This window comes from Danio rerio, chromosome 7 (assembly GCF_049306965.1).
Source record: "Danio rerio strain Tuebingen ecotype United States chromosome 7, GRCz12tu, whole genome shotgun sequence".
NCBI lineage: Eukaryota > Metazoa > Chordata > Actinopteri > Cypriniformes > Danionidae > Danio > Danio rerio.
The window spans coordinates 69347577-69362665 of NC_133182.1; the positions used below are offsets into that span (position 1 = coordinate 69347577).

Consider the following 15089-nt stretch of genomic DNA (forward strand, 5'->3'; position numbering starts at 1 on the left):
GCGTTTCATGAACTGGCCCTCATGACAAACTGATTGAATAGCGTTGCTCTAAAGTAAATGATCTAAATGTATTTTATGCATTTTTATATTCTGAGTACGACAAAAAAAAACTAAATAAATCTTCATCCAATTAAATATTTTCAGGCAGACAATTCCCATAATTCTTATAAGTAGCATAAACTGTCTGTGAACAAATGTATTTTGTACATCTGTGCATCTGTTCACGCAGATCCGTGATTATAGCGTGCGTGCATGCATGTGCAGCATGTGTTCATGTGCACACAAGATACATGAGATCATAGCGGTAAAAACAAATGAATCAAAACTTGGAAATCCTGAATTAATATTGGAGTTGTGGTGTCCTCAATCGGTCCTGGAGAGTTTAGCTCCAACCCTAATCAAACTCACCTGAACAACCTAATTAAGCTATTACTAGGTATACTAGAAACTTCCAGGCAGGTGTGTTGAAGCAAGATGGAGCTAAAGTCAGCAGGACACCGGCCTTCCAGGACTTTAGACACCCCTGGCTTATATAGATGTTGTTATAAATGAATTATATGGGTGTTGTTCAACCACTAAAATCTTCCAGCGATAGCTTGATGCGACTATTTTAAACTTTTATAAGGTCCTTTTACAGCATCAATAAATGTAGATTTTTATTTGGTTTAACAAAAAAACATCAGTAAATAGCGCTATTCCGCATAGCCTGCTTTACTGAGCTGAAGTTTTATATTTACATGGGTTCATTTTTGCACAATCACAACCTGTGATGCGCTCCGAATATTGTTTACCATGCTACTCTGAATAATTTGAAATAGCATGTAAGTATGGCTTTGTAATGAGTGAAATTCCTACACACCGCCGGCCAAACACTGACTTCATTTCGAACTGGCGAATGACATGAACTTGTGGGTTGTCTGCTGTCGTGCATGCAATCGTGCATCGGTCACCTACTGCACCTTTAACTAGGTTATATGGGTTAAAAAAGGCAAGTTACATGAATTATTAATAGAGAGTGGTTTGTTCTGTAGCTACAAAAATATGTTAGGTGAAAAAAATATATATTAAGAGGGTTAATAATACTGACGGTATGAGGTTGGTGGAGGGGGGTCCTAGGTTTTCTCATAGTAGTGACAAGCTGACAAAACATTGCTGCAGCTCTGATACAGGTTTTATTTATAGAGGAAATTACAAAGCACTGCAGTTTGGGTGTTCTGTGTTTGTCTGTGATAATTAGTCTGCCGAAATGTGTATAATCCATACAAAGTATAAAGTTGATCGGTGAGTTTTTGTCACGTGACTCGCTGCATTCATTCAACTAGGTGCGTCTGGAAGGCGCGTGTGCAGCAAGCCGCTTTCGTGCACAAACCGCACACTTCCATTAGAAATAATGAACTTGCGCGAACTAATGACGCGATATGCGAATGGCGATCTCCAGCAGTTGATCATCTTGCAGAGACATGTTGAATTGACCTGATTTGTTGACAAAAGGGTTGCGGATGATTCCTTGGCAGTTGGCGGGTCTTCATGGGCTTTAGCAAAGAAACTTACCAAAGACATCTGTTTCCTACTCATTTTGCTGCGCTCAAGGAACTGAGATGCAAGCGAGAGAGTACGGTCATTTTTCAAATTAAAAGAATTTTCTAAATAAAAGATCATTTAGACTCAGATAATAAATAAAACGGAAATTAATTACTAATTAATTAATTATTTATTTCTTGTGTGACCCGGTATCAGTTGATCTACGGAGAGGAAATTAGAACTGAATTTAGAAATAGTTTTGAAACAAATCTTTGTGCTTAAACGTACAACACCATTTCCTTACTCCACGAAAGTGAAGTAAAGAGAAAGAGAAAGTAAAGAGACCGAATGGAGGAGGCTCATTGTTTATCCTTGTGCTACAAATGGTCTGTTTAACTGTTTTCTCGCTAGTGAAACTTTCAGTTTATTTCACTTAAAAATCCATCATGTAAATAGCAAATGCACCATGGCGCGACGCAACTAACTCTGAGACTCTGATTGGTTTAAATCACGTTATGCTCAAAACACACCTGTAACTCATAAAGAGAATAAGCACAACCCTGTTAGACCATGCGCCATGGCGCAAACCGTATTTTTTCATCATTAAAATAGCAAAAGTGGATTCGGACATGGCCTTAATGGATTTGTGCCATGCGCTTTAGATTTGCCGCCTAAATCATTAAAATAGAGCCCTAAAGATCATTTAATTTGGTCAGATGAGATGACAAGCTGAAAAGCCAGATCATGTCATAAAAACTGATCTTTATGAGGTGAGATACTGCAAGTTTTGGAAGCTTCTATACATTTAAAAAAAGACCTTTACACATAACCATAATTCATACCACAACCACAAAAACCGCAATTTTGATTTACAGGAGAACTTTAAAAACAGCTTTAAAATGCCTTTGTGTAGGATTAAAAAGTCCAAAATTTAAAAATGCCAAAATATGACTCTTGTAATTGTCTTTTACCTTTCTGTCATTTATTTCAGCATGGACGTCATCAATATCGCCCTGTAATTAGAAAAATTGGATTAACTGAGAAATATTCAGTAGACAGAATAATTGTCCATATTTAAAAAGTTAAACATAACTCACATCATGCAAAGGGTAGGCTGAAGTGTAGATACCGTTGCCCAGAAGACTGATGATTCCTGTGAACACGAGATGAATTAAGCATTTCACGTTAAGCTTTGCTAAACACAATTCACACGTCAACAACCCAGTCAAGCAATCTCAGATATTAAAACGTGTGGGATTCATTCGGTCAATATGATTTCATTCATTAATTCTCTCATTTTCTTGTCGGCTTAGTTCCTTTATTAAGCCGGGGTCGCCACAGCGGAATGAACCGCCAACTTATTTATCAAGTTTTTATGCAGCGGATGCCCTTCCAGCCGTAACCCATCTCTGGGAAACATCCACAGACACATTCACACACACACTACGGACAATTTAGCTTACCCAATTCACCTGTACCACATGTCTTTGGACTGTGGGGGAAACCGGAGCACCCGGAGAAAACCCACGCGAAGGCAGGAAGAACATGCAAACTCCACACAGAAACGCCAACTGAGCCGAGGATCGAACCAGCGACCTTCTTACTGTGAGGCTGTGAGGCGACAGCACTACCTACTGCGCCACTGCCTTCACCTTATATTAAGATGCCCTCATTAATGCAATTATGCAAATGCATTATTTTCTAATAATTCAAAGGGCAAAGTTGTTGTTTATACTACGGTTATCTTGCATAATTCAGATGATTTATTTCAAGACGAATCATCAGTTTTTTCCTTTGCGTGTGCAGGATTAATTTCTCATGCATTTCATTCAAAGCGCATGTGGATAATTCCATTTTAGAGATAGTAACGGATAATTGAGCCATCGACAGCAGACTAATGCCGGTTTTAATGCAGTAATTAGACAGAGGACAAAGCGAGATAAAGAGATTAAGTGTGTAAATCACTTGAGTCAATGCATCTTTAAAGATTTTTTGCCAGTTGTGTCTCTTTAATAGCAAATAACCACTGAAGACATTTCAGTGTATCAGGGTTTGATCAATCAGTAGCTCAATATTCAGAATTTTATTTGTGTGTGTGTGTGTGTAGTTGTGTATTAAAAAGATACATGATCTGGCTGGTGTTTAATGTAATATTTGCAAACTGACAACTTCATGCATACGCTCTGTCTATACCAGAAAAGCGCAGTAAAACAAGTGTGATCTCCATCTGAGATGTTCTGCCTCAATGAAAGTGTCACTGTGTGTTCTGTTCCATTGGCAGGATCAAATTCTACAATTAGAGCTTCTCAGTCATAAAATCAAATTAATCTAAACAAAATCTTGACCATAATGTTAATGTATTTTTAATAAAAACATCAGAAAACATTCAGCTAATTGTGAATGATTAAAATCCTTTCAATCCAGGAACTCCATAGTTTGAATTTTTCATTTCCTGTCTTTCCAGTTTTCAAACAGTAGACATAGTGTGTTATTTTTTTTTAATGGTAAATAATAGTGCTGCACAATATACCATTTCAGCACACAATGTGCACATCTGCAACAGGCAAATCGCAAGATCTGCAACATTAAATTATGATTATACCTTAATAATATAATAGAGTGAAAGTTTAGCATTTGCACGTGTTTAAAGGCCTGACAGAGTTTAAAGAATTCAGAAACAAAAAATTGTTCCTGTTGTAACTTCAATACAGAATCATTTAATTTCATTTTTTTGTCGGTTTAGTCCCTTTATTAATCCAGGGTCGTCAAAGCAGAATGAACCGCCAATTTATCCAGCACGTTTTTACGCAGCTGATGCCCTTTCAGCCAAAACCCATCTCTGGGAAAATTAAATTATTTATACAGTGGAAACTTTTTCAGTGTTATTTTACATGACTTTTAAAAATTCTGTACCAAAATAATATTTGACTGCCCTGAATAAAAACCATACAAATCACACCTTTGTCTTTGCTCTTTTGTGTTTATCAATGCTTGAAATTTATTACATTTTATGCATAACTAACTTCCCTACAGAATTATCCCGATCAATCTAATTTAATAAATTCTTTCCAAATAACAATTTTCAAGCCATCTGGTAAAATTGTATACACAGCATATTGCAATGTTTATTGCAGAGAAAATAATTATTGCAATGTCCAACTTTTCCAATATCGTGCAGCCCTAATAAATAGGATATTTAAGTACAATAGAATGAATTACAAATATATTTAAACAAATAAATGTTTCAATGAATTTTTAAAAATAATATAATATCCATAATCTATTAATCAATTTCAGTTTTAGAATATAAACAGATAGCTACAATATAAATAAGCTTTATTTTTATTAGCATTTAAAAGCTTTTTTTAAAGACCATTTGAGCTTTGATTTTTGAGTCTCTGTATACATATTATCAATACATAGTCAATCAATACAATACAATCAATCAATCAAAACCTTTTCTTTATGTTACGGAACCCCGGAAGGGACGTAGTGGAGGAGAAAAAAATTGAATGGAAAAAAAATTATGGGTGAAAGAAAAAAATGGGTGGGAGGAAAATATATATTTCTAAGTTTTTGCGTTCTCTCGCAATGTTTTGCGTTCCCTCGCAAAGATGTTTTGCGTTCCCTCGCAAAGTTTTGCGTTATCTCGCAAAGATGTTTTGCGTTTCCTCGCAAAGATGTTTTGCGTTCTCTCGCAAAACTGTTTCTCCACAAACACTTCCTGTTCCCTTCACTCATGTAAACCCTTCCGTTTTTGCCGAAATTCTCCCGTATTTTACCATTCTACCCCACTTACTTTACATTACTGTGCGCTGATCGTCGCCTTTTACTTTGCAACCTCTGAACCAGTGAATGCATGTATAAGCGCTGACTGACAGACGCGCTCCATACAATAAACTGATCCCAGATCAGCATCTTTACACGCCATTTACAGAGGAGCGGGTGTATGTTTAAACAGACAAATACACTAATAATATGAAATATCCTGCATGTTTTATTTTAAACAGCTTATTTTTTCTTAAATGAGCACAAACAGTGGACTGCTTTCATTATAGATCTGTGCATTCTTACAGAGACACCTCTGTTATCAAACTAAACAAAACATGAGATTCATTTGCTGCTCACTTGTTTGATAACAGAAGTGTCCCTTTAAATGGCGCGTACAGACGCTGATCTGGGATCAGTTTATTGTACGAAGCGCGTCTGTCAGTCAGCGTTTATACATGGATTCACTGATTCAGAGGTTGCAAAGTAAAAGGCGACGATCAGCGCACAGTAATGTAAAGAAAGTGGGGTAGAATGGTAAAATACGGGAGAATTTCAGCAAAAACGGGAGGGTTTACATGAGTGAAGTGAACAGGAAGTGTTTGTGGAGAAACATTTTTGCGAGAGAACGCAAAACTTTGCGAGGGAACGCAAAACATCTTTGCGAGGGAACGCAAAACTTTGCGAGAGAACGCAAAAACTTAGAAATATATATTTTCCTCCCACCCATTTTTTTCTTTCACCCATTTTTTTTTTCACCCAGCCAATTTTTTCTCCTCCACTACGTCCCTTCCGGGGTTCCGTAGTATGTTGACGTATTGTCAACTGAAACATAATATTGAGTAGGGGGCGGGGCTTTCTTTTTGCTCATCATTCCATCATAGCTAACTATAAAGGAGGGGCGTGGTTAAGAATATTGTGTATGAAGCCGTCAAACTCACATTAACAGAGAAAGACCGCTACTCCAATTGTGGAAGCAAACTTTGATTGAGGATTACCAAAACACTTTTTTTTTTCCTCAGTGGATTAACTTGCATGGATTAATTTTGATTTCACACAGACTTAATTTTTTTGGCCTTTTAAAACTTTTCCTGTATATTATGCCAACTCCTTTGTGAGAAGTCCGAATCACAGTATCTTTATGTTATGGCTGACTATTTGCTACTAATGTCCCACCATCACTTGCACACACTTCATGAACTCAGGATCAAAGCCTGAGTTTTAATAGAAAGTTGATGATGATAACAAACATTGTCTCAACAAAGCCTGATCATACTTGTTTGGTTCTGTAAACTAGAAACTCTATCCCGTAATCCTTAGTTTGTTTAGCCACCGCCATGAATTCCTCATGTCAGAGTTAGTGCATGGAACAAGGTCAACGATAAATAAAATGCAACCAAACAACATGATTGATGGAGTTTCAGGTCAATTATGTATTAGTTTGCATGGCAAATGTAACAAGATGAAACTTACCCATGATATACTTCGCCCGTGTGCATTTTGTTCGCTTTAAAATCTCATACACCTGTTAATGAGTATTAATAGATTAATAATGATGATCTCAAGTGAAGATGATTAAAAATACTATTCCTGACCCTAAACTTGTAACCTCAATGGCAAAATGCAACCAAAGATCTGCAAAATTGCCTTTCTTACATACAGTTTTTGTCTTGTTTCTAGTCAAAATATCTTAAAATTATTGTATCAAGAAGCATATTGTCTTATTTTCAGACACATGGTCAAAATGAAGTGAGTTTTTCCTTAAAACAAGCTAAATAGTCTGCCAATTTCAAATCAAAAACAAGATTATTTAGATTTTTTTTACAGAAAAAAACAGTACATTATTTCTGAAAACTATATACACACAGTAAGTTTGGGATATTGTGAGAGACTCAGTGGATGTCATACATACAGTGTTTGTTTCACTTCAGACTTTTTTGTTATAGGGAGGCAATTGTATTGGGGTGATAGACGCACTTTGTTTTGTGTTTTCCATGTAATGGTCTCATTGTGTACAGGTGTGCCTTATATTGGGGTCAATACCAAAAGACAACCCTTTTCAACGTTGCATCAAACATTCTTTGGGTATAAAAAACTGGTATTGTCAGTAAGCCATTCCAAGTTTATCATTCAAACAGCCATGAACACACAAGGTCACTTAACGAATACGCAGCGCCACCTGGCCATGGCACATCTTCGGGTTGGTGGTAGGCAGTTAGATGTTGCTTGTGAACTTGGTGTGTCTTAAGGCTCGTAAACACCGGGATGCTTTTAGTTTACTATATCGTCAGCGTTTTTCAAGACGTTTTTCTGGATTCAAACCCACTCGATTTTAAAGGTTCAGGTCACCCTGGAGAACTTTTTTTTTTAATTGTGGGGAAAACTGGATAATTTTGAGCTTTTGTCAGCTAATTTCAGCTTCCGGGTTTAAAATGATTTTTGGGGAGGGATCAAAATTGGCGACATAGCGAAGTACCGCAAGTGCAATGATGACGCGTTGGTTTCTCATTATTATTCAAAGCAGAGTTTCCTTATCCTATGAGAAGAGCCGGCTGCTTAATTATTCATAAGAGCATGACAGCACGCGCTTTCCGAAGGCAAGGCAGACGCAGACCTGCCAGACCAGACCAGTGCCAAGCTCAAGCTGTGAGATACGGACCCACGGGCACGCAGTAGCCGTTTATGAAGGCTCGTATGTGTTTGTTTCCATGATCCACAGGGTTTGTTGCATGTTTTTCCCCGCGATCCTGTCAGGGCCAATCATACAGCAAAGCTGTGTGTGTGATGCAAGCATTTTTGTCGGGAGAGCAGCACGAGAATTGGAGAATGGCGGATGTTGTCTTGTATCAGGAGTTCATTCACATTCAGACACATCGCCGTGCTGCTGTGTTTGCCTAAATCCTCCAGATTACCAGCGGGACTAATGGTTAAAATAGTAAGGTCAGGAGACCTGCTCCACTGAGTCTGCATTTAGATCTGTGATTCAGATCCGGGGACTGAGGGAGAAGTCCTCATTTATAGTGTTTATATGAACACGATTATCTTTATAATGATATAAATTGTGGTTGTCTGTATATGAAATTACAAATAACAAATGTAGCAGGGCATTAAATTACTGTTTATTTCTTTGCATTTTAATTTTGTGAACTATAAAGTCATGCCTCTCCTCACGGTTTGTGTCTTGTTTTGTGAGCTAACTGTCAAACGCAGTTGTTCTCTCCCCTGCTGGCCACACCCACTCCTGCTCTATGCTCGCGGAGCTCCACGCCCATTCATCATGCATCTTTTGAAAAAATTCTGAAGTAGACTTTAACCAAAAGTGGGGGGTGTCATGGCCCTTTAACTAGCGTCGAGCAGAAGAGTATGCAAAATCACTTCTTGATGGCGCTATAGAACTTTAAGCTTCTGACACCCGCTTGTAACAAAGAAGAAGAAGACAATGGTTCAAGTAGCAGCTCCAGCTCTAGTGATGAAGAAATTAGTATTGTTCACCAGAGCAATAAGCAGCTCCACGTTCATATCGAGAATGGGCCGTTTTCTAAAAAATGACACTTTTATGTCTGCCATTTTGCACGTTGATGTGCATGATCACATTGACGTCCTTTATTTTGTCACAAGGCCTTAAATGTTGATGGAAAATGCTATCAAAAAAACGTCTCGGTGTGCACGGGCCTTTAGGGTGTTTTCACGCCTGCCTTATTTACTTCGGTTGAATCGCACTAGAGTTCACTTTCCCTCTTGGTGTGGTTTCTTTGGGCAGGTGTAAATGTAGCAATCGCACTCGAGTGCACACCAAAAGAAGACCAAAAAAGGGCATTGAGACCTTCTTGAACAGGTGGTCTCGCTACGCTTTCAAACAAACCTTGGAATGATTCATTTGTAGTGAGAACATGATCTGAACAAAAACTGACCCGATCGCAACAAGTACTGCACCTTTTTGGACTAATCCAGCTGCTGTAGTCCGATGTGCTGTGCATTATGGGATGTGGAGGAAAAATATTTGTAGACAGCGCACAACCAACAATTTTAAACAGAGAGAGAGAAGGAAAAACATTACCTGATGGATCATTGGTAATATTTCCGGAAGAGGACCATGTCGCAGTTTAGCTTAATCACGCCTCCTCCTGAAGTGACTTGCGATGCGCCTTCGCCGTTTGTAATGCATCAAAACATTGTTTTCTAGTCGCAGCCGCGCTTCATTCTCAATGTATAGTTTGTCTAATGTGATGTATACAAACTATAAAGTATACTATGACCAAGGATACAATCAGCCAGCGCAGTCTCCCCTCCATAGTCGAAAGCCACATTTTTGTGTCTGCTGGTTTGTTGTTCCATTGGCATTTTCCAGCACGTTAATTCTGACCAAACAAAAAGCAGTTTAAGCTATCAATGTCCCCTGATCTCCCATAGAGCGAGTCTTGGACCAGCTAAAGCAGAGCCTGGATGACCAGAACCCATCCCCATGTGACCTGGCAGAACTGCGTGTAGCCTCAGAACAACATCATGAGGACAGTGAGGAGCATGAGACATTGCGGCAAATGGTAGAAACACCTGTTACTGACATTGTCAATTTTTGTTAATTATGATTATCGATGTAATTGTCTACATTTTTGGGGTGATAAATATTAAACTAATGAAAATGGTGTTTCTTCTCATACATTATTATTACTTTAACTTATTTCATTAAAATTCTGAGCAAATAGAAAAAGCACTCATGTACACTACTCACAATGGGCTAGGGATAATGTTATTTACATGAGTGATTTTCCTATTTGCTTTGAATTTTAAATAAATAAATAAAAGTGTCCTTAGATATTAAGAGTAATATATGTAAAAACACCATTTTCATAGTTTAACACTTATTATCTTAAAAATGTATACAATAACAAGGATAGCCCCAAATAACAAAAACTGACAATGTCAGTAGCGAGTGTTTCCACCATTTGCCACAATGTCTCATGATCCTCACTATCCTCCTGATGTTGTTCTGAGGCAATGCGTTCCACTTCTCCACAAGTGCTACACACAGTTTTGCCAGGTCATAAGGGGATGGTGTACAGTCATCCAGCCTTTGCTTCAACTAGTCCTAGATGTGCTCTATAGGGTTCAGGTCATGGGACATTGATGGCCATACCATAGGATGTACTCCAACTTCCTGAAGTCGAGCTGTGACAATTCTGCCACGGTGTGCTGGAGCTTTATCTTTAACAGAAAGTTGGGGTTGTGCAGGAGGATTTGGGGGATCATGATGGGTTCTGTAATGTCTCTGATGTAAGAACCAGCAGTGACTGAGCCATCTACAATAACTAAATCTGGTTTGCACTGATGATGCCTGCTAAGATTGTTGCACCTCCTCCACATGAGCAAACCATGGACACCATGCTGACCACAGCGTATCGCTCACATCGCCTTCTCCAGCAATGCTGACAACAATCATTGCTGTGCATGGTGACCAGACACTCATGAACAGAACGGTAGACCACAGGTCACATGGACTTGTGCCCACTGAAATATTTGCAGCGGTGTCTTGGTGTCAGTGGAGTCATCCACAACGATTATCTGGCATTCAAGATAAAGCGGTGGAGCTGTTGCGAATGGTTTGTCTGGAAACCCAGGTACCCCTCACATCTCTTAAATGAACCTACAGCTGTGTGGCAGTTGTGCATAGGTCCTACTGCTCACTGTTGCGGAATGGAGGGATTCGGTCTTGGGTCTGTCATAACTCTGCCAGAAGTTCTGTGCCTCGATGCAAGTCTGCTGTCGACACTTTGAGAAAACACCAAGTTCACAAGCAACATCCGACTATACCTGTCATCAACCTGAAGGTGCACCTTGGCCAGGTAGTGCTGCTCACCCGTTAAGTGATGTTGTGTTTTCATGGATGTTTGAATGATGAACTTGGAATGACTAAAGCTGGTGTCACATTAGAGTTTGAGCATGTGATTGTCGCGTGGCGCTGCGAAGGGGCAAGATTAAACAAGCTTATTAAATATTTAAAAAAGCGAGCGATTGCTCCATATTTTAAATTTCTGTCCAGAGAGGTCATGTTTTGATCCTCGATTGGTCTCACGTAGTCTAGTGATGCAATTTCGCAGGTCAGAGTTCACCAAGCTTGAACTTTGAACCGCAGCAACCTGCGAAACTTGATGCATGACCCCGCGTTTCCGGTCTGACGCATTCGCGTGCGTATGAATGGAAGTCTATAGAAGGAAAAGCCCAGTGTGATCGCAGCTTTACTGACAATACTACATTGAAAAGGGTTGTCTTTTGGTATTGGCCCCAATATAAGGCACACCTGTACACAATAAGTGAACAACAAAGTGAAGTGCGTCTATCATCCCAATGCAATTGCTTCCCTATCCCAAAACAGACACCAGATGTATGACATCCACTGAGCCTTTTACAATATCCCTTATTGCGAGTAGTGTAATATGTTTTGCTTGTCTAAAATGCTTCTTGATTTAGGAATTTTGAGACATAAACAGGACTATAAACAAGACAAAAAAAGTAAGGAAAGTAATTTTGATAGCATTAGGAGAACTGAAATAGCAGAAATATGCTGCTGAAAACAATTTGCAGTTGAAAGGCATTGTAAGAGGCAGCTGACAGAACAAGTGACTACAATTATTGTCCAGGAAAAGAACAACTTTGACGTCAGTGACATTTTGGTGTGGAGGCACAAAGGCCTTTTGGTAATCAAATCAAGGGATAAATGACATCATTAAATCGTCCATGGTAGGATATAGGCAAAACACTTTTCTAAAGAGACTGGTACTTACTATTGAGCTCCTGGTTTTGCTGTCGAAGAAGGAATTCCTGTCTGATAAATCAAAGCTGTGAAAAGAGACTAAGGGTTATTTCACACACTGTTTTGTGCCTCCCCATTCAATTTCACAGGCAATATCATAGCATAAGGCTGTAAGAAGCTTTAATATTATATTGCCTTTTTGAGGAATGATGACAATCCTTCATATATCACAAATTCAGCGTGACCAAAAATGTGAACATTCATAACAATTGTGCCTTTGTGAAGTGCCCCGGTATGCTAAGTTGTTCCTTTTAAACCTACAATGATTTTACATTCATACAAGGTCAAAAATCATACATATTTTTCTTTTGTCTGAAATGATTCGTTCAATTATGGTCTATCTAAACTCCCTTAACTGATTGGCGCAGTCTCATTAGTGACTGGTTTGCTGCCTACTGTGTATGCGACAGAAATAGGAATTATATCAATTATATACACTAGAACCTGACAAAGGTCTTGCTGCCTATCCAATTTTTAGGAATAACAAATAATAATCTAGTTGATCATTTGGTGTCAGAAGTGTCTTATATAAAAGGCAAAGGCCTCTAGATTATGCTTATTTTACCAAAATACAATGTGATCTTCCTTGATTTTTAATTATTTTATTAGGACAGTGAGGTCTGACTTTGCTTGTCACTTAACAGAAATAATGTCCAGTATAGAATATAAAGTCATGGTGCAGTGGAAACAAAATTAATATTGTGTATGACTCCCATGAGCTTGGAAGACTGCATTTATACATCTCTGCAATGACTCAAATAACTTATTAATAAAGTCATCTGGAATGACAAAGAAAGCGTTCTTGGAGGACTCACAGAGTTCATCAAGATTCTTTGGATTCATCTTCAATGCCTCCTCCCTCTTACCCCAGACATGTTCAATAATGTTCATGTCTGGTGACTGGGCTGGCCAATCCTGGAGCACATTGACCTTCTTTGCTTTTAGGAACTTTGATGTAGATGCTGAAGTACGAGAAGGAGCGCTATCCTACTGAAGAATTTGCCCTCTCATGTGGTTTGTAATGTAATGGGCAGCACAAATGTCTTAATACCTCAGGCTGTTGATGTTGCCGTCCACTCTGCAGATTTCTCACACGCCCCCATACTGAATATAACCCCAAACCATGATTTTTCCTTCACCAAACTTGACTAATTTCTCCGAGAATCTTGGGTCCATGCGGGTTCCAATAGGTCTTCTGCAGTATTTGTGTTGATTGGGACGCAGTTCAACAGATGATTCAGCAGAAAACCTTCTGTCACTTTTCCAAATAATCAACTTAAGGGCAAGCTAATATTTATTGCTCTTACAACTGGGATCAAAGACAAGACTTTTGTAAGGTAGTGCATGTCAACATTTTCGAAGCTATAAAAGCACAAACCAAACTTTAAATTGAATACACTTGAATTATGAATAACTGTTTGAATATTTGTCAAAAAAAGAAGTTACTGTTACGGGTAGCAAATGAAGACCATAAAATGGTAAAAATGCAAATATGTTAAAACCCCACACTTTTTTGCCCTTTTACTCTTTCAAATTTAATTTTGAGGCTTGATCTTTGCGCCTTCAATTTTGATGCTGGAACTCTACAGTAAGCAATTCAACCTGCATTGTGACACTGCAAAAAAAAAAGTACACAAACTTTTTTTATATATATAAAGTATGTCAGATAAATGCTATGGGACAGTTTGATGTCAGCAACATTTGTTCCTTTTTACCATTTACAAGGACATATTATCAACAAATAAAAGTTTGTGCGGTTTTACCAAATAAATACCACAAAACAAATTAACGTGGTCTACAATCGTATTCGAATGCATTGGCCTCACCATCTACCTCAATATGGACAACTTTTTCTCTCCATTTTTATGTTTGCTTTTGAAAACACCATTGGTTTGGCTTTACCTAGTTGTTCAGTAGGTGATTTGTACAACAAGCCCTGTTTTCTCATGTATGTGAAATGTACATCCAGACATACCATGAATAATGCATTTCAGATTCGCAAAAATGTAGACAGCACCCTCTAGTGGATTTGTCATCTGAAACGTGCAACAAAGTGTCTGGTACAGTGCACAATGTCTTTTAATGATATATTTAGTGGTTGTAAAGGGGAATATATACAGCTAGGAAAATAAGTATTGAACATATCATTATTTTTCCAAAGGTGCAGTTGACTTGAAAATTTTCCCGGATGTTGGTAACAACCAAAGAAATCCATATATTCAAAGAAAACCAATTAGTTTATAAATTAAGGTATGTGTAATAAAATGAAATGATGCAGGGAAAATTTGTTAAACACATAAAGAAAGGGAGATTCTGAAAAGGAGCACTGAAAGCCCAGAGAGCAGCTGAAATCTTTTAGTAGTTCTTCAGTAACCCTTTGCCCGTTGTCATGGCAAATGAATATCAGCTGCTTCAGTCCAACATCTCCATCAGGGATCACCAAACTTGCTCCTGTAGGTTCGGAGTCCTGCAGATTTTAGCTCTAACCCTAATTAAAACACACCTCAACAAGCTAATCAAGGTCTTACTAGGTATAACTAAAACACCAAGGCTGGTGTGTTGACGCAAGTTGGAGGTAAACCCTGCAGGGCACTGGACCTCCACAAACGAGATTGGTGACCCCTGATCTACATTATCAGGATGATGAAGATTAAACCAGGGTGGACATTTCAGCAAGACAATGATCCAAAATACAGGCAGAGAAACTCTCAAATGCTTTCAGAGAACGAAAATCAAGCTGTAGAATGGCCCAGTCAAACACCTGACTTGAATCCAATAGAAAACACAAAATAAAAATCAGATTTGAGACCAACAGAACCATCATGATTTTGACGCTCTGTTGAAGTCAGTGAAAAACTCACACCTGAGCAACACATGTGACTTCATTCTCCATTTGAGAGCCGTCTTTAAGCTGCCGTCACCAAAAAAGCCTTTAATATAAAGTATGAAATACGTTTTAGTAGTTCAGTACTTTCTCCATTCCATTGTTGTT

The 15089-nt window shown here is 38.4% G+C and overlaps 1 protein-coding gene across 19 annotated transcripts in view; it reads right to left on the reverse strand.

Moving 5' to 3' along the window:
- The window catches only part of ano1a (anoctamin 1, calcium activated chloride channel a), a 330549-nt gene that overhangs the window by 69483 nt on the left and 245977 nt on the right, over nucleotides 1-15089 (reverse strand). For all 19 annotated transcript variants that reach the window (XM_073906384.1, XM_073906385.1, XM_073906379.1 and 16 more), the window contains 4 exon segments: nucleotides 12069-12123; nucleotides 6763-6814; nucleotides 2619-2674; nucleotides 2493-2534 (listed from right to left, as the gene is read on the reverse strand). In XM_073906384.1, the coding sequence (XP_073762485.1) occupies nucleotides 2493-2534; nucleotides 2619-2674; nucleotides 6763-6814; nucleotides 12069-12123 (205 nt within the window).